This window comes from Solanum verrucosum, unplaced genomic scaffold (genome assembly GCF_900185275.1).
Source record: "Solanum verrucosum unplaced genomic scaffold, falcon-dt-bn FXZP01000196.1, whole genome shotgun sequence".
NCBI lineage: Eukaryota > Viridiplantae > Streptophyta > Magnoliopsida > Solanales > Solanaceae > Solanum > Solanum verrucosum.
Window position 1 is genome coordinate 4,019,119 of NW_026020420.1, and position 15,412 is coordinate 4,034,530.

At 33.4% G+C, this 15,412-nt stretch overlaps 3 protein-coding genes and 1 pseudogene across 3 annotated transcripts; 3 read left to right on the plus strand and 1 right to left on the minus strand.

Annotated features, from left to right (window-relative positions):
• The first annotated feature begins 2,671 nt into the window (after positions 1–2,671).
• LOC125806961 (60S ribosomal protein L23a-like) lies at positions 2,672–3,853 on the plus strand (annotated as a pseudogene).
• A 3,448-nt stretch (positions 3,854–7,301) lies between these two features.
• Positions 7,302–10,567, plus strand: LOC125807039 (uncharacterized). The gene is made up of 2 exons (XM_049486795.1): positions 7,302–7,987; positions 10,123–10,567. The coding sequence occupies exons 1-2, from the start codon at positions 7,338–7,340 to the stop codon at positions 10,127–10,129; spliced, it is 657 nt and encodes a 218-aa protein (XP_049342752.1). The 5' UTR covers positions 7,302–7,337; the 3' UTR covers positions 10,130–10,567.
• A 337-nt stretch (positions 10,568–10,904) lies between these two features.
• Positions 10,905–13,452, minus strand: LOC125807042 (organelle RRM domain-containing protein 2, mitochondrial). Its single transcript, XM_049486798.1, has 3 exons — positions 13,226–13,452; positions 11,429–11,497; positions 10,905–11,324 (listed from the first exon to the last, which is right to left on the minus strand). The coding sequence occupies exons 1-3, from the start codon at positions 13,332–13,334 to the stop codon at positions 11,086–11,088; spliced, it is 417 nt and encodes a 138-aa protein (XP_049342755.1). The 5' UTR covers positions 13,335–13,452; the 3' UTR covers positions 10,905–11,085.
• A 962-nt stretch (positions 13,453–14,414) lies between these two features.
• On the plus strand, positions 14,415–15,337 carry LOC125807038 (probable acetyltransferase NATA1-like). Its single transcript, XM_049486794.1, has one exon. It carries the CDS (start codon positions 14,504–14,506, stop codon positions 15,206–15,208), a length of 705 nt encoding a protein of 234 aa, XP_049342751.1. The 5' UTR covers positions 14,415–14,503; the 3' UTR covers positions 15,209–15,337.
• Positions 15,338–15,412: the final 75 nt, after the last annotated feature.

Here is a 15,412-nt window from a genome sequence, read left to right on the forward strand (position 1 = left end):
TGAGATGAGTACTCGTCGTTCCTATAATTTAAATTGTGCAAAAAAAAAAGAAGAAGACACGTGCTCAATGTTCTTAAAGAGATTATACGTATATGTAACATGATTATATTAAAAAATAGTTCATTACTATTACTGTCGATTTATTGGATTGAGAGGATGTCTGGTGCTGATGCATAAGAGGTTGGTTGTAGATGGTTTTAGAGAGGTACATGTAGGGTGAATAAGTACTGAGGAGAAGTGATTAGACAAGTCAAGACATGACAAAACTTTGATTTACTAATGATATGACTTTAGATATGAGGTTATGGAAGACACAAATTAGGATATAAGGTTAGTTAGACAGTCAAACATTGTTTTGCTTATCTTTCCGTACTATTAGTCACAATATTTCTCTTGCAGTTTCTTATTCTTTGAGTTTGGTTACTATCTAGTATTATTTTTTGTACTTTCTTTGTTGTATTATCTTGTTGTGATAACCATTCATGAGGATTTGTCAGGTTATCTAGAGTACTTTGCCATGATTTTTTCATTTCTATTGTTTTTTTTTTGTGTTGCTTTGGACTTGTTTTTTCTTGAAGTGCGTATTTATTGAAAACAATCTATCTACTCCAAGATAACTATAAGTTATGTGTACATTTTATCCTTTCCAAACCTCACTAGATGGGCTTACGCTGAATATGTTATTGTTATTAGGGGTGTTCACGGTTTGGATAAAAATCGTCAAATCGAAAAATCAAACCAAACCAATTAAATAAATCGATTTTATTTGGGTTTGATTTTAGATTTTTAAAAACCGATAGTATTTGAGTTGGCTATGATTTTGTTCAAAAAAATCGAAGAAATAACCGAACTGAACCGACAAATTATATACATATATTTTATTATTATACATACATAATATATTATTTTTGTAAACAATTTTAAAAATCTTATACATCTGTTTTCATAAAAAAATATTTATAATTTACTTATAATTTATAAAAGCAAAAATGCCCAAGGTGAGAACATTTATCTTATTGGTTTCATGTATATAAGTGTATGTGACAATTCTTTGTGGGATTGAAAATGTCACTATCTCTTCCTTCTAGGCCAAAAATTCATAATAAATCAATGATCAAAAGTTATGTAATAACCAATCATTCTAACTATTTTTCGTTTTGAATGAATTATTGTCACTTTTTTCACGTTTTGAATGAATTGTTTCTTTTATTTTTGTATATGGTTAATAACCGAACCAAACTGAAATCGATAACAACTAAACCGATAAATATATATTATATTTGATTTGGTTTTGATAATTTTAAAACCGACTAAGTTGATTTGGTTTTGATTTTGACCAATAACCTATCCAAACCGACCCATGAACACCCCTAATTGTTATTATGTGTATTTCAAATACACTCCATTTTTCTCAACCTCAGTAGGTGGAATTACACTAAATAATGTGTATTTTAAAGTTTATAATAATACGTAATCCTAATTATTTATTTATAAAAGATAATCAAGATATGCAACTTGTTAATATTATGTCTAATGATATTATAATACCTTATTTCTGAACTATAATTTACTCATTTAGTAAAATTATAAAAACATAATAGTTTTCATAAATTGTAATATTTTTCATGTTTACTAGAAAAAGTACTATTTTCGTTATCGAAATTTCATGTCAAAAATATTCAAATTTCAATTTCAAATCATAACCAAATTGATTATTCAATTTTTTCAGTCAGCTTGAGTCACTAAAAGCCCATATCTATGTACCTCAAAGAAACGGCCCAATTAGCCTGGCCCTAATATATTTTATCATCGTCTTCAATGAAAAACCCTAAGCAGCACATCAGGGAGCTGAGTTTTGCAGTTTAGGGTTTATAACAGTCTCTAATGGCTCCCGCAAAAGGTACATGTTTGAATTTACTAATTTTCTCATTTGATTTATAATTTTAACTCCAATTAGATATACATTTTAGATTGTGTTCAGTAATAAGCTTCATATGTTGTTGGAAGCTTGAACAAAAGTAGTTTAATGGCTGAATATTCTACTAGTTAGATTTCATTGTTGAGTTTCAGAATTATGAAGCTTGGTTGTGGATGTTAACATATTTGTTGAATAGATTGCTCATTTTATTTGTGGATTTGCTGCATTCCTTTGAAGTTAAGGGAGTCATAGTTGTAATAATTATATTAAGGTTTGAGTATAAGTGATTTCTTTTTATTGTTTTTTGAGCTGAATGTGTATCGTAAACAACCTTTCTACCTTTTCAAATTAAGGTTACGTGTCCTTCCTAGACCCTACCTGTGAGATTACATTGGGTTTGTCATTTTTGTTTGAATGCTAAGTGACAGAGGAGCTAGTTCCAGCTAGAAATTTCGCAGGATTTTGGATTATATAGGATATGTTTTCGAGATAATGGTAGTGGTTGTCTATGCCAGTTTGTTCGACGAATGCATTGTATTTAGGTTAGGTAATGTAGGTTGTTGAAGAATCAAAACTGATTTACTATATAATATGAAGCTATCAGTGAACTTCCTATAAGTAATTGCAGTTGGAAATCATGTAAGCAGTAAGATTTTGACCTATGTTTTAAAGGATTTTTTGAAGATTATGGCGGCGGTTTTCTAGGCCAGTTTGTTTGACTTATCCATAGGCTACCTATCTAGTTTTGGGCAGATGGGGATGGGACATATGCTTAGAGCCACAATTATTCATGTTGAGATAGTTAGAGCTAGCTGTAAGGGCGAATGGCTTGGTACTTAACTTGATAACCATGAGCGTTAACTGCAATGATGTGACTTTTTAGGTTTGACTGTAAATTCAGGTGTTAGATTTATATCGTTTACTAGTACTGTTTATCTACCTGGAATCTCGTGATGCAACAGAAACCGAAGTGATGCGAGTTGAAGTATCAAAACTGATTTGCATGAGAAAATTTGATCAATGAATTTCTGTTGCATATATTCCTGCTAGTAGAGATACCTGATCTGTTTTACTTAGTCTGGACTTGGAATTGCCAATGCAGCAGATGTGGTAAAAAAAGGTGACCTCAAAGCTCAAGCTGTCAAGGCAGCCAAGGCTGTGAAGTCGGGATCAACCTTTAAGAAGACATCAAAAAAGATATGAACAAAAGTTACATTTCATCGGCCTAAGACATTGAAGAAGGACAGAGATACCAAGTATCCCAGGATTAGTGCACCTGGAAGGAACAGACTTGATCAGTACCAGATTCTTCAATGTCCTCTTACCACCGAGTCTGCAATGAAGAAAATTGAGGATAATAATACACTTGTATTTATTGTTGACGTTCATGCTGACAAATAGAAGATTAAGGATGCGGTGAAGAAAATGTATGACATCCAGGCAAAGAAAGTCAATACGTTGATCAGGTAAACTACTTTCTTCTTGCTCTATGTTTTTTGCCTTTTTGTTTGGTTAATAGGCACATTAGTTGTTCTCTACTTCTCTTAGCCTCGAGTTCTTTAACAGAGAAAGGTAGCTCCACATCTCTATATCGTACACCATTCTCCCGATAAGGTTGTAGATGCCTGTCCAATAATCTCAAAAACCTCAACTTTTAAGCTTAGTTTTGTGGTAATTTGTGCATTAAGCAATTTATCTCATTATTCTGCATCTCCTAGTTTGCATTAACACTTTCATATCTCAGTTTAAACTTCCCAATATTATGCTGTTTCGAATTGTTCAATCATATCTAAGCTCAATGTGTTGTTATCCTGGTTCAGGCCTGATGGAACGAAGAAGGCCTACGTGGGGTTGACGCCCGACTATGATGCTTTAGATGTGGCAAATAAATTTGGAATTATCTAAACGCGTTAAATAGTTTGTATTTTCTGAGTATGAGAGTTAACAACTTTTGAATTGAAGGTACCCAAATATTATTCAATTTTGACAGTTGAGTTACAAAATGTACTGTGTCTAGAAAATATTTTAAAACTAAACAAGACTGATACATGATTAGTGCTTCAAAGTTTGTTACGATATTTCATTTAAATACTCTAGCTAAACTCAGTTTAATTAAACATCTCAACTAGACACTTTCAATTTAAATTTTGATTTTCTTTTGTGTGTATTATCATTAATTATATAAAGTATTTTATTGCTTTGAATTATATACATACTAGTTTCTGGCTATGTGCCATGCACGTATACCCTAATTTAATTGATAATATTTTTTTATTACAATCTAGATAATCAAAATATGTCTCTAATAAGTGTTGCGTCTGGTGTAAATTAGTATATATAGATAAATATAATATTAAATTATGTGTATAATGATATATAGAAAATTTAATGTTAAAAGACTTACATGCTCAATTTAAAGAATAGTTAAAATAATTGAGTTGATTATTCAATGTCATCTAAACTTGAGAAGTGTACTCATAATTTAGTTAGATATGCACGATATAAAATGAGTTCATTTGTAATATTATTAGGTGTAAATACGTGATATAATTATATTGTACCTAATACTTTCTTATAGATGTTATTTTTAATTGTATATGTTCTACTTCGATGTTTCAATTTCTTTATCATGATCAAAATTTTTATTGTAGATATTGATATCTCTCTAGTTCTTGATATTTTTTTGTATCAACTTATTATGTTATTGATTTGCGACACGGTTTTTTACATTAATATCATTTTTTACTTTAAGCATTTTCAAAAATGACCTAAAGAAAGAAGAATTTATCGCTAAGTTATTAATATATAATAACGGAAGTGGTATGTCCATTATACCAAGTTAATTATAAATTGTATGTAATAATAATTGAAGATGAAGATCAAAGTTTAAGCCTATAACATTTGTCATAACAAAAATAGAGAAGATTTCTTTCTTTACAAAAGAGAGGTTGCTCGGATACCTAGCATCCCATCAATAAAAGCTATATATGGAGAACAAAAAATTGATAAATTAATATTTTTATTTGAATTTCATTTGAACTTTTTCTTAAGCAAATATGATGTACTCTTTCAGTTTAAAGACGATTAAAAATTCATTTAATCTAAAAACTTCTACACCAAATTGCAATATGCAAGTGGAAAATAAAATAAAATAAATTTCTAACAGAATAAAATTAACAAAGTATTAAAGGAATTACTCTATGACAATATGAATAAAAGTATATACATTTAAAATAATTAATCTCTGTGTATAACATTCAGTGAAAAATGTATTGTACATTACTAAATCTTTCATTGGGATAAATAGTTCTGACTTAAAATATAATTATTTTTTAATATTAAATAACATACAATCTCAAACATACCAAGAATGAGATTTAAACCACATAGATACATATAAATCATAGATATACCTTAAAAAGGAGAATTTCTGACCGATAGAACACAAATAGAATAATAGAGCAAAGACAACTTCTTGTAAGCTTTTATAGAGTATTGCAATGTAAAAAATAAGAAATAATTTTAAGAGAAAATTAATAATGTGGAAGATGAAAGGTAGAATCAATCTTAATAACTAAACAAATCATGAATGGCCATGTTCTGACTTAATCATAACTTAAGTGTGAAGCATTAAACTACTGTTGGAATGAGCGTAAACGGAAGAAGCTCAAAGGATAACAATTAAATTTTCATTGAGAAATGATAAGCTCTAACACTTAACCATATATTTGGTCTAATTAACTTTTTATTATTTATTTAATTATTTAATTAAAAAGATAGTGAAGAGTATTTTCGTAATTCAACTTTAAGATTAAGAACTTTCCACTTTTGATATAATATGATATGATATGATTGACAAGTATTAAAAATCAAATCACTTTCTAGCGCATGTATATAAGAAAAGAGAGTCATATCTTGTGTTAGTAACTTAATCATCTTATAAACAAATGAAATGAAAGGCAAAAATCTTTGGCAAAAGGGTCTAGTGGACCCTTATACTTGTATGAGTTTGTATTGTGGACTCTTCTACTTAATATTTTGTCAGCTGAATCTTTAAACTCAATAAAACACAACATATTAAACCCTTCTGACCATTGACCATACTTATGTGACACTAATATAAATGAGTTGGCAAGAGAGTGTGACTACACGCGTGCTAAGGCAAGTGAACATGATATTTTAAATTTTAAATTATTAAAATTATATATAAAAAAAAAAAATCCAACTTGTTCCCCACACTTTCTTTTTCAGCCACCCCCACCCCATCGCTGCCCCAACCCCATTTTTCTTTTTTCTCCACACCCTATCGTTATCTTCTTAACCGATCTTGGCATTGACACTTTTGTGACGTCAAATTTCATGACGATTATCAGTGGAGGGAGAGAGCGGCATTGGTTTCATGGTGGTGCTCGCCGGTTCGCAGTGGTGTGAGAGGGAGAGAGGCGGCGTTGGTCCCTTTTCGCTGGAATGGGAGGCGATGTTGGTCCCTTTTCCACTAGAATAAGAGGCGGTGAGAAAGTTTGCTGGTATGCCGAAAGGATGGAGAGGAGACGTCATTTATGGTGGTTCGCATGGGGCTGTCAGTGGTGTTGAGAAATGAAAATAGTGAAAGGGAGAACGAGGCGGGAGATGACACGAGGAACTGGTCAGGTGGCGAAAAGGTTTGCCGGACAGAGCTGGTGGAGTGACCGCTTACGATTGCTGGTTTTGTGAAGGCCGGAGAAGAGGAAAGGAAAACGGTATGGTGGCAGAGGAGCTCGATTTTACTTTAAGAAATAAATTAAATTCTTATTATTTTATCTTTTATTTAATAAATTTAGTTAATATTTTTTTTAAATAACAATTAGTGAAGAAAATGATGATTATTATTAATTTTAATGACATAAATTTGACATGTCATTTATTCAAAGGAGAGTGAGCTGCACACATGGTAAGAGGGGTTTAAAAAAAAAAATTGATTGAATTTAAGAATTTAGTTGGTAAAGGGTTAAGTAGAAGAATTCACAATACAAACACAAACAAGTACAGGGACCACCAGACCCTTTTGCCAAAATCTTTTAAAACTTGAATTTTATGTCCTCCAATTTTGGATGTGTATAAATAGATACTTAAATTTGTATAAAATAAAATAAATAAATAAATATGTCCTACGTGGAATCCTACCTAGCAATTTGCGTCTCACGTAGTGTCCTACATGTATTACGACACATAAGTCGTATGTGTCTATTTATGTGCTTATATATACACATTTAAAATTGGAACACATAAATGTGAAACGAGTCTAAATTAAACAACACAAATTATATTTTAAACCCCCAAAAGATATTCTTTTCAGCCTATTCTCTGGTCCACTTTATTATATCATACAAACACCCCCAAAAACCTCCTAAAACCCTTCAATTTCAATCCAATTTCCGCCATGAATTCCAATTCCACAACTCCAAATTTCGATAATCTTCTTCTCCAATCGTTAATGGGTAGACTCCAAATCCGTCCTCCTCCTTCTTCTCTTCCTTCATTATACCCGCCATTTCTTTCTCCACAATCACTCGAAGACCTTCTCTTCAACAACCTCCCTTCCGATGAAGACGATGATGAAGAAGAAGATCAAGACTATAACCTTAATGGATCCTCCTCGAAGTCCCAGCTCTCCAGAGAAGAATCCCGGCTTGAAAAACAGATAATCAGAATAATACTTACTGGAAAGATTGATTCATTGAAACCCAATTCGGGTCAGGCTGTTACGATTGGTGAACATCATATATGTGTCGGGTTTCATGAAGACCCAGGTACGGATTATCGGGTTTGGGAATGGCATGGACATATTATGTTGTTTGATGAGGAAAATGGCTATACACCGGAGTATATTTATGGGAATTATTTTGAAAGAGTTAGTGTGAAGTTGACGAAGAAGAAGAAAACAGAAGAAGAAGAAGAAGAGGAGGAGGTAGAGGAAGTTGAGAAAGAAGAGAAGGTGGGGAATTTGGGGTTGAAGGAGTTGATTGAATCAGGTGAATCAAATAGTGAGGGGAGGATACTTCGTCGGAATATGAACGCTGGCACTCCAAGGTTGGTAGAATAATACTTTTCAGTCTTCTCAATTTGTTATATAATCTGCTGCTCAGTTTTTATACAGGGGGTTTAATTTACATTCTTTAAGGTGTTTATTTCCAGAAGTTTGGATCTTTTAAAGTACTTTTAGCATAGAAATGATAGCGCAACGAATGCTCTTTTTGGGCATTTGAATGATTTTCCTCTTCTTTTAAGAGTATTGGGATTAAGTTAATCTAATTAGAGCTGAATTGATATAGAGAATTTGTATAGGTGACTCAAATAGTTTGGGATTGAGAAGATTTTGTTGTTGTTATTGATATATTTTTCGGTTATGGAGTAATGAATTTAAGCTGCCTTTGAATTAGTTCTTCTCTGAAGGTTGAAAATTTACCAAAGATATGCACTTTAGCAGGTTTAATAGATACGGTCTAAAGAATATGGTTGCCGTTTAGATATACTTGAGCATTGTTATGTTTCTTTTATACCTAAATGAGATTTGATTTCATTAATTCCAATGTCAGCCTCTAAATCATAAATCTTTGCCTTTTCAGTTTGTTTTTGTAACAAATCAAAAAATATGCCAGCTTCTAAACCTTTTAGTATGAATTTCACTGTTGCCTACGCATTTAGCTATGATTTTGGAGTTCTTAACGATACTGACTACCAGTTTGCAAAAAACTGCATTTTTGAGACCTGCATGTTTATAAAATTGGATGCCAAAGGTTTAGCGCGAAACTCACTGCATGGTCTTGTATTTTTTTCCCTTGGATGCTAGTTGATTTACTCATATGTATGAAAATAAACTAGTTTCCTGAAAAAAGCTCTAAATTCAAAGTGTCGGTTGACCACTATGGTATTGCTGCCCTATAAAGAAGGAAAAACTTTTATTTTATGCCTAGTTCTCCAAGAGGCTGAAGTAGGATGAATAGCATATTGCGCAGGCAACTTCCAACTCTTGGTACTTTTATGGTCCCGTAATATGGTTGTTAAATTATCAGGAATAGGCTGGGATTCGCCAGGTAAACTTTCTATGCAGTACTATGTTATATTAACATGCTCAGCTACCTTTCCAGTGATGCAATAAACTGTGTCTTGAACTCTTATATTTTACAATAATATGATGGAGTGATACTGCCAGAAACCAAACTTTGAACTCTTCCTGATCCATGTCAATGGAGTATATAACATTGGTTCTCTTAGAAATTATTAATAGGCTTCTGATCAACAGCGTGCACTTAGAGGAACTGTTTTATTTTTCTTCTCCGTACCCTCAATCAAAACGTCTTTCAATTTTAGGATGTTTAGGATGTTCAATATTCTTAATACAAAATGGGACTATTGAGACAGCAAAAGTTTTTATGGCCGAGATAAGGATGGTACAAGAAACACAGTACCATTACCAAAAAGTATACCTATAGAGCAGCACATCTCTTTCTACCATGACTTTTAGAAGACCGTGATATTGAGGTGATACCTTAGACTGCAATTCATAGCGGTAAAATGTTCTAATGCCATTTCTGTTTTTATGCCATCTCTAAGATCGTAGAAGTGGTGTACAGTTTCATCTGATATTTTGATCCTTGAAATGTAAAACTAAGACCAGTAGTTTTTTTTAGTAAGTGATATGTCTAGCTTTTGTTGCGGGACTAGTTCAATCAGTATTGCTTCTACTTCTCATCATGCTAAAGTATTACAGCTGATTCATTCATAGGAAAGAGTCAAAATGTTGGAACTTTATGAATAAGATAGCTTCAGAGCCTCCCGCATCCTTAACTGAAATCAGCAAACTATCCTAGTAATATTTGTCATTGCTAGAGATTTTCTCGTATGGGTTTATTAATCTGGTTTCATCCTTCCCACATTCTATGGCATTTATATCTCTGTAACAGCCTTATCAAGCATTTTGGATACCTCTGTAACTTGCTTCCTGTCTTTCGGTGCTCAGTGCAGTATTCTTTCGTATGCTATGCTGTTTTTCTTTGACCAAAGTGATTGTATCTTGTTGCTTGAAGTTGATTTCTGCTTTGTTATTCTTTGGAAGTATTTAATTTATTAACAGTTTTGCTGCGACATAAAGGTGTTTTGAATATGACTCTTTGCTCATCTTTATTCTATTCATTTTGATTTAATTTCCATACCTTCATTGGCAGGGTCTAGCTTACAGGCTGGTGAATTTGTTCTTTTGCAACAAAGAGGTGCTCTGTACATTTCCCCTTGGCTGGATGGTGGTTTTTTCATCTTCCCATCTCTAATCTATTTGGTATTTGAATGGCATACCAAGTAGCTTGGAAAGTTAGGAGAACACAGGCTTCAATTGATTTAATTTCGGAGAACACAAGCTTGTATTGAAAGTTTAGGAGCTCAACGCTGAGTAGCGTGGAGTTGAGACTACTTTTCTGTGATAAGACTCTTCTGTTAAATTCTCAAAGCGGTTGCCCGTGTATATTGGGTTGATCACAGATTATAAGATATTCGATTTTTGAATGTAGATTGTCACTGAACATCTTTTTTGGGTGTGTTGAGTAACATGTTTTTTAACGATCTCTGAACTAGTTTGAGTATGTTTTAACTATTGATAATACTTTTTACTATGCCATTTTCTGCAGTTCTTTTGTGGAAAGTTTAGCTGATTTGTGCAATCTCATGCTCTGCTGCTTTAGGGGATAGAGTGTTTACTACCAGTTACTTGGTCGAAAAATAACCAATATACAAAAACTCAGACTCTAGTTCAGACCAAAATGTTCGGACGATCGAAAAAAATTGACTCATAGTCCCACAAATAAGGACAGGAGAGTGGGGACTGAGGTGTAGGTAGAGAAGTTGGCTCCAATGGATCCTTGAAAAGTATGGCCCTATATGACAACATAATTATTGGGGGAAAGAGTTAAGTTAAGAGGATCCAGAATCCTTGAACACTTGGCCAGAGAAAGAGTTCCACCTCAAAACATATTCTTAGAAGTGAACAACTATATTCAAGTACAATACAATGTCGTTCAACAAAATGCTATATTGCAATCAAATATTTCACTTGAGTCTGTGGTCATTGGCCAGTGTATGTGATATTGCAATTTGCAATTGAATATTTCATTAAGATGCACGACAGTCTCTGATCATCATCGACCAGTCCAACCAACGGTCTTATTTGTTGTTATCCCAAAATTCAGTGGATCTTGTGGAGGTGGCGGTGGAGCTCTAGGCATACTTGGCTTTGCAGGGTCAACGAAAATTACCCAGCCATCCAAGAACTTGGCATTCATTCCTTCGCGAGCCTTATCTGCTTCTTCTATTGTTTCATAAGAAACAAATCCGAACCCCTTTGATCTCCCAGTTGCTCTATCAGTAATTACTTTCGCTGTACATCAACACATAGCAAAAAGATTGGTGACTGTTAATCACAGATGAATCGGAATCTAGCAAAATAAGAGGAATATGAGAAGGAAATTTCTTATTATTTACCTTCAGTAAGACATCCAAATTCTTCAAATGCCTTTTTAAGGTTTTCATCACTAGTGTATCTTGAAAGCCCTGCACCAATGTCGCATAGTGTCAGCATCAAAGGGAAAGAACCATGAAAAAAGAGCTGAGACCTAAAATGGACCATTTATTTTCACTTACTTTTAACACTTGCATACAGCAAGTTTCACTAACGTTAATTATTACTTCGTCACAAAGATTTCCCAATTCTGCTTCTTAATATGTGATCCTCGACTTTTCTTTTTCTTGCTTTGAAATTGTTCAACATAGAAGGGTTGCAAGGAAAAACATATTTAATTATAGGTAAAAATAACTTCTGGGTCTCAACTAGCACAACCTATACATAGATACAAGTTAACCATGTAGAGAAGTGCAACTCTAGTAGTATGAGGACAACAATAGCAGCACCTAACACCTGTAAGATAACTCAAGAACCACCATGACTACTTCTAAGCGAATATTGAGGCTTATGTTCTCCTAAACAAGATGTACTTACGAAACTGAGCCTCCACTAATTTCTCAGATGAACTTTTTAAATTACCAAAGCTTGCCTAAAAATTGTACTTCTACATGTGCGGTACAGTATATTTACACTTCTTTTGAGCCGAGGGTCTATCGGAAACAACCTCTCTACCCTTCTCAGACCCCACTTGTGAGATCAAACTGGGCATGTTGTTTTATGTATGTCCTCTTAGAATTAGAAAAACAGTCCAAGCACATGAATTACTAAGAAACTAGCATCTTTTCATAAATACTTGGGTGGTCTAGAACTATGGTCCTAAATCAAATATATCACGCCAAGTTACTTCCTTTTTCCCTAACAACCAAGAAATCTCCAAGGTAAGTGACACAGTTCAAAACTCAATTGATAATGGGCCCACCCCACCACACGTCTCTGCTTAAATCCCAACTTTTTATACATAGCAGGATTTGAACAACTGTTGTGCACCTGACCCACCCATGATTTTGACTGTAACAAGATTCAAACCCATGATGTGCGCCTAACTAACATTACGTGTTGACCCAACAAATCCCCGAGGTCATGCCACATTACGCTTTCAAGTAATTTAATTCAAACAAAATGCATAACCTTCCAACTTTCATTTCCTTAACTTTTGACCACGTTAAAAAAGAGTATTAAATCTCCTCCTATCTTACTAGCTCAAATATACAGAGTGATGAATCAACCAACAAAAAATACTGAGATCTTTTTCATATCACTTGCACTTTATAATTTATCCAAGCAAGTTAATCATAGCAGACAAGTTTTCTTACAAATCAAAGTTGAAAGCATAACCAGTCGGAACTAATAACTTACTGCACTAACTTTCAACAAAACTAGAAACTAGTAATCACCACAGCTTCCACACATCCAACTCCTTTTCGACGAAAGACCACAAATACAAAAGAAAATACCACAAGCTGATACCGAAAGAATTTGTTTATATGTATCAAAACTAACTCCATACAACATTACAAAAACTCAACCTTTATCTCCTTATATATCTTCATACGAACTGAATGGTTTTTAGTTCTAATGGTGTCGATATCACTAAATAATTTTTTAAAACTGCAAATTACAGAAATTATTCATAACAATCCTTCAATAACTATCAGGAAAACAGATTAACCAAATCAGCACAAAAGCAGTACTTTCCTGAATCCAATGAACAAAAATAACTAAAACTTCAAATTATACTAAATCTCAGAAATATCTTAGCCATGAACATAAGTAAAACTATAAGGTAATCATAAGATTTGATGTGTTTATGCACATACCGCTGACAAAAAGCTTTGGACTTGTGAGTGTTGAATTCAAACGAATTGAAGAAAACTGTGATTGAAGAATCGTTGAAGATCCACTGAAAATGCGACGAAATAATGCCATTTTAACAATAAAGAAACGATTGTTGTGAACTGATTGTAGTTCTGGGGATTTTATTGGGGCAAGGGTTTAGGGTTTTATGATTGATGATAGAAATGAATGGTGAATTGTAAAGCTTAGGGGGTCAATAGTTGTTTTGATAAAGTAGAGGACCCTCCATGATAAATAATTAAATTAAGCCTAGAAGCTTCGGGAACTGAGTTCTCTCTCCTCCCAATCTGCGTATAATTTGACCAACGTGAGTTGTGGTGTAATAGTGAATGTGTTTCACTCATAATCAGAGATTTCAGATTAAGAGTGAAAAAATCATGTAAGCACACACAAAATAAGTCATGTAGTGCGTAATTCAAATTTAGTTAGAGTTCAATGTAAATTTCACACACCAAGTGAAAAATAAAAAAAAATGTATAATTTGGAGAAATAAATATTATAATGTAATTGAAGAAAGTGTATAATTTGGAGAAATAATATTTGATTGAGAATAAGTTATTTTGAGATTAATTATTTTGAAATAAGTTATTTCTATCATGGGTATGAAATAACTTATTTCATCACTATAATATAAATAGTGAGATAATAGGATAAAATACTCATACAATTTATCTCAAGATTATTATACCTTATACTCCTCACACCAAACGACTCCTAAGATATAAATGATGGAATAAATAATCCAAGAACAATGTAATACTCACAACTAAATACATACTTCCTCTGTCCATTTTTTATTGTCATGTTGCATTTTTCGAAAGTCAATTTGACTAATTTTTAAAGTTAAATTAGATTACATTAATTTGATATTTTAAACAAAATATTTAGATATTCAAAAACTATACGAAAAGTACTATAAATTTCAATTTTTTGCATATCAATATGATAAAAAATACATCGTAAAATGTTAGTCAAAATTTTTATCGTTTGATTCTTAAAAAGAAAATTATGACAACTAAAAGTGGCCAAAGATAGTACTTAATAAATTAATCATGTGTTATATCCGAAATTATTATACTTTATCTATCACGCCAAACGACTATATAAGTATTAAATACTCTATAATATTTTTTGTACACTTCTATAAAGCAGTCCAATGCCACAGCAACAACACTAATCCCATTCCACCTAAAGTTAAGCTCAGCAAAGACACCTCTCCTTTCAGCTTCTCTGAGAAAACAATGGCCGCCGCAGCACCTCCACCGCCGCCGTCGCCTACCCCTGCCGTCATCTCTGAGGACTTGCTTCCGACTGGCTACAATGTCTTTTGCCGAATTCGCCTTGCCACCATCGTCGACGTTCCTCATATCCACAAACTCATCCACCAGATGGCCGTGTTTGAGCGACTCACCCATCTCTTCTCCGCCACAGAATCTTCACTTTCCTCCACTCTCTTCCCTGAAAACTCCCCACCTCCGTTCACCTCCTTCACCGTTTTCCTTCTCGAAGTTTCTCAAACCCCCTTCCCTCTAATCGACCAAAACTACCCAAATTTCAGCCCCATTCATAAAACAGTAAATCTGGATCTCCCGATTACCGACCCGCAAGCGGAAACGTTCAGATCGTGTGGAAATGATGTTGTGGTTGCTGGGTTTGTGTTGTTTTTTCCTAATTATTCGTCCTTCTTAGCGAAACCTGGGTTTTACATCGAGGATATATTTGTGAGAGAGTGTTATAGGAGGAAAGGTTTTGGGAAGATGTTGTTGTCAGCTGTGGCTGCTCAGGCGGCGAAAATGGGGTATGGAAGAGTGGAATGGGTGGTTCTAGATTGGAATGTGAATGCGATCAAGTTTTATGAAGAAATGGGAGCTCAAATTATGCAGGAATGGCGGGTTTGTAGGCTGACTGGTGATGCCCTTCAAGCCTTTGCAAATATCAACATTTGAGTTTGAAATTGTCTTCAATTTTACACCCAATACTCCACTCTTATGTGTGTGGATGTAAGTGTTATCAGTAGGAATTAAATAAAGAATTTCACTTGTTTTTGCAATTTGATCTTTTGTTTCAGCTTGTGATTCTGTGTTTGGAATGATAGTTTTACTTCTATCTGATTAGGAAGGTTTATTTCCAGCATAAAGTTTTTGATATGC

What these genes read in the sequence shown, in the direction of transcription:
- LOC125807039 (XM_049486795.1), top strand. Translation starts at nt 7,338, where the DNA reads ATGAATTCCAATTCCACAACTCCAAATTTCGATAATCTTCTTCTCCAA.
- LOC125807042 (XM_049486798.1), bottom strand. Translation starts at nt 13,334, where the DNA reads ATGGCATTATTTCGTCGCATTTTCAGTGGATCTTCAACGATTCTTCAA. An exon ending in TCCAAAGCTTTTTGTCAGCG is followed by an intron (nt 11,498 to 13,225) that starts GTATGTGCATAA and finishes ACATTGGTGCAG; the next exon opens with GGCTTTCAAGATACACTAGT. An exon ending in ATTTGGATGTCTTACTGAAG is followed by an intron (nt 11,325 to 11,428) that starts GTAAATAATAAG and finishes GTTGATGTACAG; the next exon opens with CGAAAGTAATTACTGATAGA.
- LOC125807038 (XM_049486794.1), top strand. Translation starts at nt 14,504, where the DNA reads ATGGCCGCCGCAGCACCTCCACCGCCGCCGTCGCCTACCCCTGCCGTC.